This window comes from Eucyclogobius newberryi, unplaced genomic scaffold (assembly GCF_026437365.1).
Source record: "Eucyclogobius newberryi isolate DKJ021-1_F unplaced genomic scaffold, fEucNew1.0.hap1 SCAF_1, whole genome shotgun sequence".
In the NCBI taxonomy this organism is placed as follows: Eukaryota; Metazoa; Chordata; class Actinopteri; order Gobiiformes; family Gobiidae; genus Eucyclogobius; species Eucyclogobius newberryi.
This window is the reverse complement of record NW_027315723.1, coordinates 37,565,570-37,580,212: the sequence shown is the minus strand read 5'-3', so window position 1 is coordinate 37,580,212 and position 14,643 is coordinate 37,565,570. Positions and strand designations below refer to the sequence as shown.

The 14,643-nt window shown below is 39.3% G+C and overlaps 1 protein-coding gene across 1 annotated transcript in view; it reads left to right on the top strand.

Annotated features, from left to right (window-relative positions):
• Positions 1-14,643, top strand: part of ptprk (protein tyrosine phosphatase receptor type K) — a 107,024-nt gene that overhangs the window by 35,358 nt on the left and 57,023 nt on the right. The window contains exon 2 of the mRNA XM_072445534.1: positions 7,457-7,579. Coding sequence (XP_072301635.1) covers positions 7,457-7,579 — 123 coding nt within the window. The remainder of the gene's footprint in view (positions 1-7,456; positions 7,580-14,643) is intronic.

Sequence of the window (14,643 nt, the reverse complement as noted above, 5' to 3'; positions counted from 1 at the left end):
CTAAATGTAACAGGTGATTTTTACTGTCTTAAAAAAGTGAACTAGTCCAATTTAAAGTCTTTGCAGTCAACTTTTACTGTTGACTCCTAGGGTTAGTTTTAGAGTTTTGCCTTGACGCTAAAGCTAACAACAACTAGCATGGTAACAGTGCACTTCCTGCTTCATGGAGAATAAAATGCTCTATAAAGAGACGCAGACAGTGCACAACGTACTCTTTGACCCAAATAGCTACTTTTACAATATATCTGTACTGGGACAGAACACATTTTACCTGATTACATTTAATGAAATCTGGTAGATGCACATTTTCCAACAAGATCTTTTTCAAACCGGGCACGTTTTCCTCTGGTAAAAAGCAAAGAACACGTGGAAACTTGTTGGAAAAGGAACAGTAGATGAAAGTGTGTCAATGTCATTTTGTCCAAGAGTGATGTACCTTCCTTGACTTGACTATAGCACCAGAAAAAATATATTTCTGACGCAACGCTGCTGAAAATAGTGAGATTTTTCCGTTTTTATTGAGCCTTTGTAATGACGGGGCTTCCATGTGGAAACCCGTAGCTAATCCAGAAGCATCAAAAGAGCGCCGCTGACTGACTGCTAAAGCGCCCGACCCAATCACGACACGTGACAGTGACACTGCTATGCTCGGTCGGGAGAAAATACTTCACACATGATTGGCAATGATGACAGCTCCTTGTGTTTACGTTTCGACAAATACAGTTGGCCAATTCACTAAACACATAACAACTTTGCGTTCTAGTAATTTTTCACGTTTGAGTTCATCTTTATTGCTTTAAGCTTAAGTGGGGAGTTGTGGGATACACACATACACACGAGGACAGCTGCTAAACAACAATAGACCTCATTTACACTGGATGACTAAGAATGTGGATATTTGACCATCTGATGTAAATTCCTAAACTCAGCATGTTATAACTCACCCCATCAGTATGTGCCGAATGTTGACATTGAGCTAACGTTCTCCATATTTCATTTCTGTTCATACTTCTGCTCAAAGCGAGATTTTTGAACATTCCTGCCATATTTTTGTTGAAATAATCTTAAAAGGGGAAATCCCCATTCAGCATTTGTCCTTTGTAAATGGAGTCTATACGGTTTTGAGGTCACTGCCAGTTTCAAAAGACAATCACCAGTTTGAAAAGTGCTTGAGTTTTGAATTTGAGTTGAAAAGCCGTATTAACCCCATATAGAGAGGCGCTCAGCGAGGGGCAAAGAAGAAGAAAAAAATCCACCACATTTCTGTTTTCGTCGTCACTGTCAATGTAAAATCCTGAATCAGCCAAACGCACAATACACACGATTCAATTACAACTCTGCGAGATGAAGGCGCGGCATTTCTCCAGCCTTCTGCACTTCCAATTAAACCAGTGGAGAAGTCGCCTGTGTGTGTGTATTTAGAAACGCGTGTCACTTTGGAGTGGGAGGAGGCGGCGCAGGGGTCTTTGGATGTAGGGACCACGGAAGCGTGACGACTGCGATGAAAGTGTGCGCGCTTCTCATGTCACCTTGTATCATTTCAAGCTAATTTCACCTATTTTTCACACGGAGACAAAAGCGAGGACGGAGCGGGATAGGACACAAGGTAGGGACGTCACTGGAAGGAAATGATAAGGTACAAGTTTATTAGTGTCCTTCATGGTCAGGCAGAGATGATCACCTTGACAATAACCACCTTGACATCCTGAAAATTATAGAGTGGAGGAAAGTAAGTAAAGTAAGTAAGTAAATTTTATTTATTTAGCACCTTTCACAGACAGAAGTCACAAAGTGCTTCACAAAACACAGAATAAAACAATAAAAACACAAAAAACTTACAGTGAACAATACATATACAACAATATACAGTAAAATCAGTCTGTAAAACAAGTGCATTTAAAAGGCTTGACTAAATAAAAAGGTTTTAAGCTGACCCTTAAAAGCAGTAACTGAGTCCAGTGACCGTAGGGAGAACGGAAAGCACTTAACACTGGCCACAAAGTCGACATGGAGAGGTCAATAAACTAGAACTACTCAGACATCTCCTCCAAGGCGTTGGTCATACCTCGCAACGGTCAAAAACAAAGCAAAAAAAGCACCAAGAATAAAAAAGTCTGAGAGTTTCAACAGGAATGCACCGTTAAAGTATGGACACGTTTGAACGCTAACTGAAAGTTCAAACCCACAATAATACAGAACATTGACAAAATAAATGTTTGTTTAGATTTAAAAGTAATTGTCCTTGAAGTTCTGGTCTTTGACAAAGTTTGATCTTCTTCCTCTTGTTGCCGTCACAAGATCAGATTGTGATCACAATTACACCACCGTAATTACCAAAGAACAGGCCATAAATGCATACTAATATCTGCAGTATCATAATTAATCAACAGGTTTAGTGTGATCTGGGTAGAATTAATTAGTGTTTTTCTGAACCATGTTTTTTCACGCCTTTGTTCAACTTCCTCATTCATTCAGTCTTATCTTGTGCTTGTGATAGCATCTGCAGCTTCAGACCGAAACGGAGCTGTGAGATAATGACTCAGACTCAGCCACTGAGAAGAAGCAGTGCTGTGGATTTCTGCTGGTTTATTCCAGATTTAGGCCTGGTTTAGTCCCGATGATTTCAGTTTGAATGGCATGCTGATTGGTTTCATTATTTTGAATTTATTAATTAATTAATTGATCTAGTTTTGTTAGCCTGATTTAGTCTTTACTTATCCCCGATGTTGTCAAGTTTTGGCCCCAGTTTGGATCTAGTCCTGGTTTAGTCCTGGTAGTTATCTATCTAGCCTTTAGACTAAAGAAATGACAACAGGCTTCTGATTATGTCCAATCTTCCTTCTTGATCAATCCAATTTTAGACTTTGGCAGAACCCTTTGTGATTTATCATTTCAAATTGACTACATTCAAAGGGCCATAGACTCCTCCTTGGCTCAGCTCAGTATTCTGTGCTTGCTCCTATATTTGCACACTTTGAGTCCTCATGTGTGACTCCTTCTGAAGGTGGAGGTCAGCGCCAATCGCCGCTAAATGATGTTGAGCGACGCTGGCAGATGTTGTGTCAGATGCCACTCACCGATATTTTACAAAACTCGGCGTCTGTCCCGTGTCACCATCTCCCTCGTTTGTGTGTGTGTGTGTGTGTGTGTGTGTGTGAGAGAGAGAGAGAGTGCCTCCTCTCTGCCCTTGAGCCTTTATCAAGTCCCTCTAATTATTTTATTATGCAAATGAGGCACCATTATTTCATTAGCGAGGCAGCCAATCACACAAGCTGATTAGGAAGTGATTAGCATGCAGTCGGGGTGCTTTTTCAGTGTCCTTGTGAGTGGGGGGGAGAGCGGGGCACTTATGACCCATCTGGACACACGCGGCTGGATGGTGAATTTTTGAGACTTTCACAATCTCGTACAGTGGTTTGCAAAGTGTGGAGTGCGTACTGTACAACTGTTGTGCTTTGACGTCTTTTGCAGAGCTTTTACGTGTTCATTTCTGGGGTTGTTATAGGCTTGTTTTTTATTTGGGTTGGATTAGACCTGGTTCGTCCTGTTTTAGTTCTGGGTTAGACCTTCTTGTTGTGGCCCCTAATGAGACCTGAGAAGAAAATGTTTCCAAGGTTGGCATCTGGACAATGTTTTGGATTGTGTCATTGTCCAGAAGGTTTAATAGAACCATGGTTTAAGATAGATGTTTTATCTTTTTTTCCCTTTTAATGGAATCCAAAAGCAGGTCGGTAATTCTTTCCCATTCAGGGTGATGTGAATAGTTGTGAAAACCTGTCTCTAGCAAGGTCCCTTTTTGTAGATTTAAATTCTAACTGACTGGTACAATCTGTTGGCCTTGTTCTTAGTTAAAATTTTGTTTGGACTTTTATACAGTATAAATACATGGTTAAACTAATGAAAAGAGAGAAAGGACAACCTCGTGCACAGGCTTGGAAATCAGTACTTTTGATTTGAAGGTCAAATCTCCAACTGGTCGCTTGAAACCTTGACAGCAGTCTGGCATTTGTGATTATTCTCCAATGGTATGAGCTTTGAATGAGGAATATTATCTTTGAATAGTTGTGCTGTAAGATATGCTAGTTCCACATAGATTTGCTGTGATTTATCTTATGTCCTCCCAGATAAAAATCTCTTCATTCATTCAGGCGTAGAACTGGCTTGCAAACTATAGCAAAAATGTCTCCTTAAATCTTTTAAAAGTCTGAGTATAAGCGCTGACAGTACCACTTCACTATATTCACTAGTGTAGTTGAAGATAATAGATAATGCATTTAACACAATTGACACTTTGTTTACATCATAGGTAAAGTAGGCGACAAACCGTGTCATAAGACATTTTTTTTTAAAATTTTGTTTAAAATACCACACTTTATTGCAGTAGACATGCAAAACAAGACAAAACATAGCTGAGATGTGACGACTACCTTGAAGTATTATGTTTTCATGGTGCACAATGAGATTTAAAGATTATTGTCATGGACCTGTTTTGCACAAACTTTGGAAAACAGCGGCGTTGGCTTGTCCCCTCCTTTTACCCTTCATACAAGAGGCAAAATGATAGTTCAAGCACCACTCCACTCGGGCTATTGGCAACCAGGCATTAGCCGTTAGCCGCACCTCGGACCAAATTGGCAGGATACGGAGGAAAGGAAGACGTGCTGGCTGCGAATGTGGGCGGGCTGCACAGATCTATTTCTATGGGTGTCTATGTGAAGAGCGTTTCACACTTTTGATATCCACTGCACCCCTGTTTCTGCTCCGACACAGTGTTTTTGTTTACTTCGTCTGAAGTAAAAGTGAATGTTGTCGATCTGAGCAGTTCTCAAATGGTGGGGTCTGTAACACCGGTGGGACGCAAGCCCGTTGTTCAAGGTTAGAACTATTGGTCTGGTTTAGTCCTATTTGGGATTCTACTTGGATCTGTTTAGTCCACATTTTATTTGTCTTGGATCGATTATTTCTTCTGCAAAAGTGAGTTACAGTCCCATATATTCCAAGATAAGTTAGTGGTTCATGTCTCAGTCCTGGCTCAGGTCTAGCTCTGTCCAGGTGAAGATTCAATTTCAGTATTGGTTTTGGCTTGTGAACTCCAAATTAGTCCTTACTTAAAAATGCTAAATGTTTAATCTATGAAAAAAGAAAAAAAACATCTTAAAGACTAAGTTATTTGTTTCCAAACAGGTCTAAGAAATCAGCTCACAGTTTTCATTAAATCCATCACATTTTAAAATTTGTCGAGCCTTTTCTGTGATGAAGTTTCTAAAGTATTTACAGTGTGTTTTGGGCTCTCTGTGGCTTGTAGTGACAAGGCTGCACATGTTTTAAAGTATGCAAGGTTACTGACAAAAAGTAAAACAAAATGGAGCCGACTGGGTGAAAAGACTTGATTTGAACCAAAGCTTATTAAATGATAAATGTTTATTATTAAAAACCTGATAGATGATCGATTTGTCTAATCATTTCAAGTTTAGCTAGGATAATTAAGGAAATCCATTTTTCATGGAACATAATATTAATACACATGGTAGCCAACACAAGAGCTGGTCCAACCCTACTTACTCCAAATCCAAAAAGTCGTCTTTTGGTTATAAAAATAACAAGCTCCTAATAAACCACTTTGTCGAGGTCAGAAAAACAGGTCCAATGCTAAATGGTGCCGTCAGCAACAGCAGAACCAAAATTAGCCCCTTGACTAAGCGTCTGGTAATACAATGGCCTTACTGTACTCTGTAATCATAGCTGTTGGGTTAGTGGAATACTGTGTAGATAACGTCTCTAAATGCCTGCTCTAGCACGCTTTGATGTAAAAATCTAGAGAAACTTACCTAACATCTCTGGAGACAGATATCCATGTTTTTTCTACTTCCAACACCATTTCTTGAAGCGCTTTGCACAAATGCCTTGATTAGATTGTCTCTAATGGAACAAGGCCAGGCAGACAAACGAGACTTGTCATGCCACACTACATAACCCCAACGTATATTTCTTCACTTATGACTTGAGGTAAGTTGCTGTGACAACAACTTAATTGAATTGAACGGGAGCGGACTGCGAGGAGCGGCTGGTTTCGGGGGCATGCACGGCGTCACTTGCTGAGTCTGATGTGAACTTGTTTGGCTGGCGGGCGGCAGTTGTCAGAGCGCGCCGCGGCGTTGCCGAGCGGGGCATATCGTCAGGAGAGCGGGGGGCCGACTGTCGCTTCTCCCTTTGTCAAAGCCACACATGGGGCTTGAGGACACAGGTAGTGAAAGTGCAGCGATAACAGAAGATTTGAGGGTTCGTCGTGATGGGGTCTGATAGGAGTTTGTGGTGGATTTGACTGTGAGAAGCTGTGCTACCACGACCGAGTGCATTGTTTTTTTTTTTTCAAAGTAGCGTTTGTCAGTATGTCAAATCTTAGTGATACAGTTATTTTGCAAAGTTTATTCACTTGAATTGTGGATTATCCTAGATTATGTACAGCTTTGTTCACTAGAGTTTCATATTTAGACCACAATTCTTATGTCATCAAATTGATTCCTTCTGACATGGCGCTTTGCTGTGTTAAATTGCTCTATTCTATCATCTGCTTGTATTGTCTATCTTGGTTTATGTTGTTTATGAAATGTATAGGCTAGTTTATGCAAAGCAATATGTATAATCACATTTACTTCATGATTTATAATTGACTTCTGCCTTTTCTGACTCCAACAAAAGGCACACAGAGGACACCCATTAGCTTGCAGAGACATGAATCAGATGGCGTGGTGGCGGCTTTTCTTAGCTTTATCTCTACTGGCCATTTTATTAACACACTGCCGGCTCTATGAATCAGATAGCTCCCAGTAAACAGCGTGCCACCGCTGCCATCGCGCTATCAGCAAACCAGCTACATATCACAGCCACTTGATTGGTTCAAATGGCCGACAGGGACAAGCGGCGTCTTTCTCAATTAAGACCACGTCCCTGCTAAGGTGCATTCGGGCGATTGAAAAGCGGGGGGAGGTCGGCGCATCCACATGTCCGTCTCGGGGCAGTCTAAACGGGCTCAGATTGGGCGCCGGAGGGGGGTACTTGAGTCAGAGGTGGTCCCGGCTAGCCTTGAGTGATGCGCAAGCCCCAAACTCCTGGTGGTTTCGCTAATGAGCCAAGACATCACATGCAAAAGAGAAATAAGCAAGCGGGGAGCAATCAACATGGATAAATATAGAGATGAAACGTGCTTCAGATCAGCGGGTCTCAAACGGTGGGACGCGCAAGCCTGGTGGTGGCTTCTTCTGGTGCTGATTTTTGAGTCGTGGTTGGTTAAATTAAGTTAAATACAAATTAAGTCTAGATTTAGATTTGGGCATGTCCTTTTCATTGATTCTTTGAAAAACACATATGCTTCTGGATACAAAAGCACAATCGTGTGTCTTAAGATAATGCAGTTATAAAAGGTTAATGTAATTCTGTGCTGGTGTTTGTGTTGCAGGAAGCTGTACGTTCGATGAAGGCTTCTCTCAGTGCGATTACCAACAGGATCCGTATGACGACTTTGATTGGACCCACATCAACACACAGGAAGTGCCATATGTGTCCCCTGAACTGCCACAAGGTGAGACTCTACTATCGGCTTATTGCACATTCTTAGATGGTATTGCTGGAATTACACACACATTCTTTACTTTATTGCTTTGATTAAAAATAACTTCCTACCTGGGGTGATTTTACAGTTTTCTAGTACATTTCTTTTTGATATTTAACAACCGTTGCTACAAATTGTTAGACTATAATTGGATATCTTAACCAATGCAATAGTGGGAGGAGGGGAAGCACACGTTATTAGATTAGGAACTAAATCCGTTCCAATAGCTCAACATAAACTGAAATGCGTACGTGTAATATCAACTAATTTAATAATGAAAGATTCTACTGAATATTTTCAAATTGAACCACACCTGTGAATCCTAAAAGCTTTTGCGTGTGATCCATCCCTGCAACCTCCTGTTCTCCATCTTTACAGAGACCTCTACTCTTTAATCAGTTGTGTTTTTTCTTCACTGACGATGATGATGAAGGGGGAATTAAATCTTTGTGCCGCGGGCCCAGGGTCTAATTAACCGAATATGAGGCCATTAATCAGCAGCAGGGAACAGGGAAGGTTGCATACACTTTACAATGTTAAAAGCCAAATGTTATAACGGTGACCAGCTAGGTTTGAAATTATTGAAAGCGAGCTATTCCTCCAGCAAGGTACTCCTGACCGTGAATCAAAATCTAGAGAAGGTTCCCCAGGTGCTGCACTGCGGGCCCCTGACTGGCCCCAGCAGCAATGAAGGATGGGTGAAATCTTTCTGTGGGGATTGTAAAGAATACCTTAACCGTAATTGTAGAAAACTGCATTGATTATTTCTACTAAGAAGGTCGTTTGAGTCAATTTCCAACTAAATATACTTTTTTGGATCATAAACAGACCTGAATTTACATTTTTTATTAATATATCGGTTGCGGCGTCGGTTGAGGAGCAAAGCAATACTTCACTCAAGTGTACAAGAAAACCATGTTCTCTCAGGCACTTTATTACTTATTTACTAGGGATGCACCAATACCATTTTCCCCCTGACTGATAAGAGTACGGATACTTGATTTTTAGTTCTTGCTGATACTGAGTACATTCATTCATCCATGGGATTCAGATTGATAAAACATTTGGACCTTTGCCAGAGCAAATAACAAATTCAGGAAGCTGTATTTTACAATGTAGCCTGTTTTACACAATTTGAGGGACTATTTGAATTTTTTACTGAAATTATTGCTGTTAGATTGGCTTATACTTCAAATATTTGCTTTAGCTTTCCCCCTATGCACACAGACCTACCAGGCAGCATAATTTCCTTGTTTATTGCTGGCGATAGTAATTATGACAGTCCACTCCGCTTGACATTTACTGAAAGGTCTGGTTCGCCAAAAGCTCATAATGATATTTTCTCACACAGACCGCCTCATATGCGGATATACTCTCTGGTCCGCTTGGTATTTCGAAAAAGGTGAGATGCCTTGCCCAATGGCTCGTACCCAGACCTTAGCATTTGCCAGTGTTAACAGCAGTGCAGAATGCTGTCACTATGCAGAGTCTGCATAGGTTAAACACTTGCACGAGTAGACGGCATATCTAGTTTAATGGTTTGCTTGTCGCTAAAGGGGGCGCGTGGCCTGGAGGTATGGCAGTCCAAGAGTGACATTTGATGTGTTAATAACGCCAGCAGGGTGTGGGGCAGTGCAGCGGCCAATAGGAACAGCCCTGAGGGAATTGGAGATAAGGCCAGTATTTGTAGTATTTGTAAGGCCGAGAAATAGGTTTGTAGCTTTGGGATGAATTGGAAATAGGGATGTAACAATATGCAAATCTCACCACACGATATTATAATGGCATTACATTCATTTGTATTTGTGATATTGGTATGGTTGAAATGCTGCTGATTCTAATAATGGCCATTGTGCAAAGAGTAGCAGTTGTGGTATTCTCTAGCTAACAGTTGTGTGGTTTTAACTTATTTATTGGTATTTTATGTTTTTATTATTTGGCTTGGATTGTGTTTGACCGGTTTTATGTTTAAGATCAAATTGAGCACTTATACCTTTTTGATGTTTTGTGTCTGTGCAGCACTTTGTAAATTGTTTCTTTTTATAAAATGTTCTTTATATAGGCTGCACTTTAACAGAGCAATCATTCATTCATTCATTCATTCATTCATTTTCTACCACTTTTTCCCATTAGGGGTCACGGGTGACTGGAGCCTGTCCCAGTGACTTTGGGCCTTAGGTGGGGTACACCCTGGACAGGGGCCAGCTAGTCACAGGGCCAACAGAGCAATCAATCACAGTCTATGTAGTTTTTTTCCACAATGTCAGTGCAAAATATAAAAACAGAAAAACATAATTTATTTATTTTAGATTTTCTGGCCCAAATGCTTTATTGGACAGGACAGCTGCACTGTGAAAATAGGAAAGAGAGGGTAGAGACATTCAACAAACGGTGTAGGCCTGGGAGGCAAACTTACAACGCTGAGGTAGTAACAATCACATAAGTGCTATACCTCAAACCACTACACCACTAGTGAGCATAAATACAAATATGATTTTTAACATAATATCTTAAGATCTAAACGCGTCCTATTTCATCCAGCAATAGAAAAATATTCAAAATATCACAATTCAACTACATCTCTAACCATATTTGTAATCCCATTCCAGTTTCCAAGTTTCATTAGAACTTTGAAAATACCTAGCTTGTCATTTAGCCAGATGGAGTCGTCTCGAGGGCCTGGGACAGATTTGGAGCTAACCTTTCTTTGACTTCTGACCCCGGGAACTGAAGGGACAGACACTTTAGACCTGGGGAATTGTTAAGAGCATTTGGCCGAGCTCGGTGCTGTGGGGAGGAAGTCCATTTAGCTGATTAGCAGTGCTGGGAATTTCTACTGTTAAGGGACTTAACACATAAGTAAAACTGACATAGGAACTGAACTGTGAACAGTACCGTACCTGTCACAGTAACACATTTTGAAATGTGATACACTGCTGCATTAAAGACATACTACTGCATCAAAACTGTGAAAAACAATTAAACATGATCATTATTTGACCCACAATATATTGCAAAAGTATTTTTACCGTAATGTTGGCTGACACAATAATCACAATAAACTAAATATATGGCAGTAACACAAATGTCCTCCATCTGACAACAGCGTACTGTTTTTAAAATGAAACCGTCGAAAAAGGCCCATTTTCATTCATGATTTTCCATATTCAGTGTCTCGGTTTTGTCTCTGCTAAGTTTTAATTTTGACAGACATATTATTTTTTATATAACTGAAATGATCAAAAAGTATGTTAAAACGTTGCAATAGTATTGATATTGCAGCAATATAGCAAATCGCAATCATTTAAATATCGTGCAGCCCTACCCACATACAGCTCAGATGTTATCATAGTTAAACAAAAAAAATAAATAAAAAATTCCACACTAGTACAGAGAAAAGATGCATGCTATCAATATCGAAAAAGTCCTGCCAGACTTGTTACATGTTTTGAAGTGGTCATAAACAAATGACACACTGTTTATCTGAATATAAACTCCTTCTCTCCAGCTGTTGGGGAAATAATAAGACTGACAATAATAATAGATAATCTGTGTCTGTGTGAGGGCAGCGAGTCCTCCCATCCAGATGCTGTGCTAATCAGCTCAGACCTGCACCAGATGTTTATGCAGTGAAATATGCTGAAATATGATCCCCTCCTACTCCTGTTTAATCTCTCAAATCACATTAGTTTATTACAAATGAAGCTGCACCAGCCCACAAAAGAGCAATAATATGGTTTGTGTGACAGCGAACAGCACAACAGGCTAAAGCTGATTATATGGCTTTGATGCTAAAAAGAAATGTCCTATATTTTATAATGTCACGACAATATGGACATTGTATACGGAAATTACATACAGTTGTGATTATAGTTCGCTTCATACCGCAATTGTAGCAGCATTTTTCACAATGACCACAAATACGTATGTCTGACCTTGACTCTCTGTTACTGATTTATTGATTTTAGTTATTGAGTTATTGATTTATACAAAAGTACCGGTAACAGTATTTCTTATTGATTTATTGATTGAACCCCTATGATAGTATTGAATTTTAGCATTATGATTATTGTGAGAAGAAATATCACAGTATAAAAAATATTCATGATTTTTGACACATAACAAAACAATAGTAAAATATTTTAAGTTTCTTTGATGCTAATACATTACTGTTCCAATGATGTTACCAGCTTTATTTAATCAACATTTCAAAAGTAAAGTTATTGTGATATAAACAGCCACATAAAAAGCGCTATACAGTTAGTGCACTCTTCTAAAATAATTACAATTGTTGATTAAGAGAATAATTCTGACTTCTCTACTTTCCTCTCTACCAGTCTGGCCTGTTAATAAAAACTATATGAAAATGTTGCAATACTTTTTGATAAATTGTAATTGCTTGAACGTGTGACTAATAATCACATAATGGAAGACAAACAGCAACTCCATACAAAGAGCTTAATTCTATTTGCCCACTTTATTCATGCTTTATGCTCGAAGTACAATGGGCTGCGGAACAATAGCGATTAACGTTATTGTTTTATGCTAATCTACTGTGACAAACACATTTCTCCACAGAGTTCAGCTTAACATGGAATAGAATGTGGAGGAAGTATCTGGGCACCTTCCATCGCCTGGTGCCTTTTCTAACCGTCTCATCGGAGCATAACATTTACACGCCAATGGCCACTCACTGATCAGTGTACGCCATGTCTCCACCAATGTTGGATCAAGTTAACCCAAGTCTGACAAGTAGAGCCAAATCCAGCCAGAACTCTGTGATCAGAACAGATGCATAAATGTCTTGATATGTCGTGCATCACTCTTTTTGGCTCGCATACTGAGTGGCTGACAAGAACAGACTCTTCAACATGGCTGCCAAGGTGTTTGCTATCTAAAAATATTCCTATCAGTCACTGGCCCGGAGACGTACGTCAAAAACACAAATGTAAAACAGCGAATACAACCTGCATTTGCATTTCAGTGTAGGATATTGTAGGCTGCTACATTTTAAGAAGAAAGACGTACGTCAAAAAGATTCTGCAATCCAATATCTTCAAACCGCCAACGTGTTATTTGTGACTAATATCACGGTGTATTAGTGCTATAGAACATACATGTGGTGCCAAGAACAAATTGCAGTGCCTTATGTTGGCAGTGTAAAATAACCAAAAACTTTAACCATAAGGTTTAAATAATAAAATCACAGGAAATATTTAATGTCTTCAATACGTTTTACATACATATCAAGTTACATATTATTATGCTCACTACTTACTTATATGTAGTTTTGGATTCTATAAACACAGAGTTCCCATCCATCCATCTCAATATGTTTTTTTCTATATCCAAGGAAATTCTTCTAGCTGTGTTTTTTTAATTTATCTTTTTATTGGTAGTCATAAACATTACTGAAGAAGTAGGGCTGCAAACGAATAATTGACTAATCGTGACTTGTCGACTATTATGTTTTATTTGACATATTTTGATCATTATAATGTTACTAAAACACACAAATATACCTTTTTTTTTTTTTTATCAAAGAGCATTATCAAATCAAAATGTAAAAAAAAAAACAGTTTCGGATTTTTGTCAATAATAAACTTTATTCACAAATATTCTCTAACTAGAAGCCTTCAGTTGCCATATTTCAACGTTTATTTGGTTGGAAATGCATTTAAAAGGCGTACAATAATATACAATAGCAATCATTAGTTGCAGCAAATAGCATGCTGAGTTCCACTGTTTTCATAAAAGGTTATAGGCTTAGACATGTAAAAGAACTACTTTTCAAATGCTTGTATTATGCATTGGTAGGCAAATTCCCACAATATCCAGCTGGAGGCTCAAACTGCATTTATTATTGCTTTTTAAAATACTACTCAGGACAAATAAACAGCCCATCGACGTCCATGTTACCCCACATAATTGCTGTGATTGGCAGTTTATAACAGCAGCAGCTTCCAAGTCAGGAGAAGTCATTACGTTGAAGGGCTTGTCTAAATTACCAAGGGAGGCATCCATTTCTGTCAATACATTCAATTGGCTCTAGTTAGTAGTTACTGCTTTTTCAATGCCGATGGGTAATTATGTGAGTGTCCACGCCGCGGATGAAAAAGCCCAACTGTGCTTCATTTAAATCTGTCTTCTCTGCTGCCATAATATTATTACACTTTCAAAAACAAGAGAACGATGGAGAAAATGGCATGCTGGCCGTGTGTAAAGAGGTACTGGCTGACAATATTATGAGTCAAGAGCTTTAGTCTCCATTCGCCCAGACCCCAGCGTTTGAATGTTCAACCGGCTCGTTCACTGCTCGTGTGCCAGAGTGGCATCAGAGACCAACCAACGCCAGTGCCAACGTCTACCCCCATCGTAATTGGCACAAGCAGTTTTATCTCTATTTCAGCCACCGAGATGCTCAGTCCTGTCCTCAAGGAAAATTAGCAACCGGGACAATGTGGCTTCCAAAAGATACAAAAATACACACAATTAGGACACATTTTCTGCTTACAAAACAGTCCAGGTGCAGCACAATTCAAGGCAAATCAAAAATCTTATTTGTAATTACATCTATTCCCCCCAAAAACACTTTGGCCAAGACATAATTTCCATAAGCTTTACAAAGACAAACGCATCACTTAAAACAACAGGTCTACGCCTCGACATACATGCATTGTGCCCTAAACATTACTCAGCTTGAAATATCTTTGTTCGATATTTTGTAGTTCAGTTCACTCAATTTCACTGTTGTTTTGACTTTACAAAGGTTTGAAATGATAAAGAAGGTCACAGTAGCTGTGATGTAGATCCATTTTGAACAGGCTCCAGATCCAACAATAAGTTTGACAGGTTTTGAGTTAAGTAGATTAGTAAACCACACAGAAACTCGCATACCCTGCACTTTTTAGAGTAACCCTAACCCTTTAAAAATATTGGGGCGGACAGAAATAACACAGGCTGAATATTAAAGCATCAAATACACTTGGGTGTTGTTTGTATCTATAGACTAATTGCAATAACATATTCTCTGT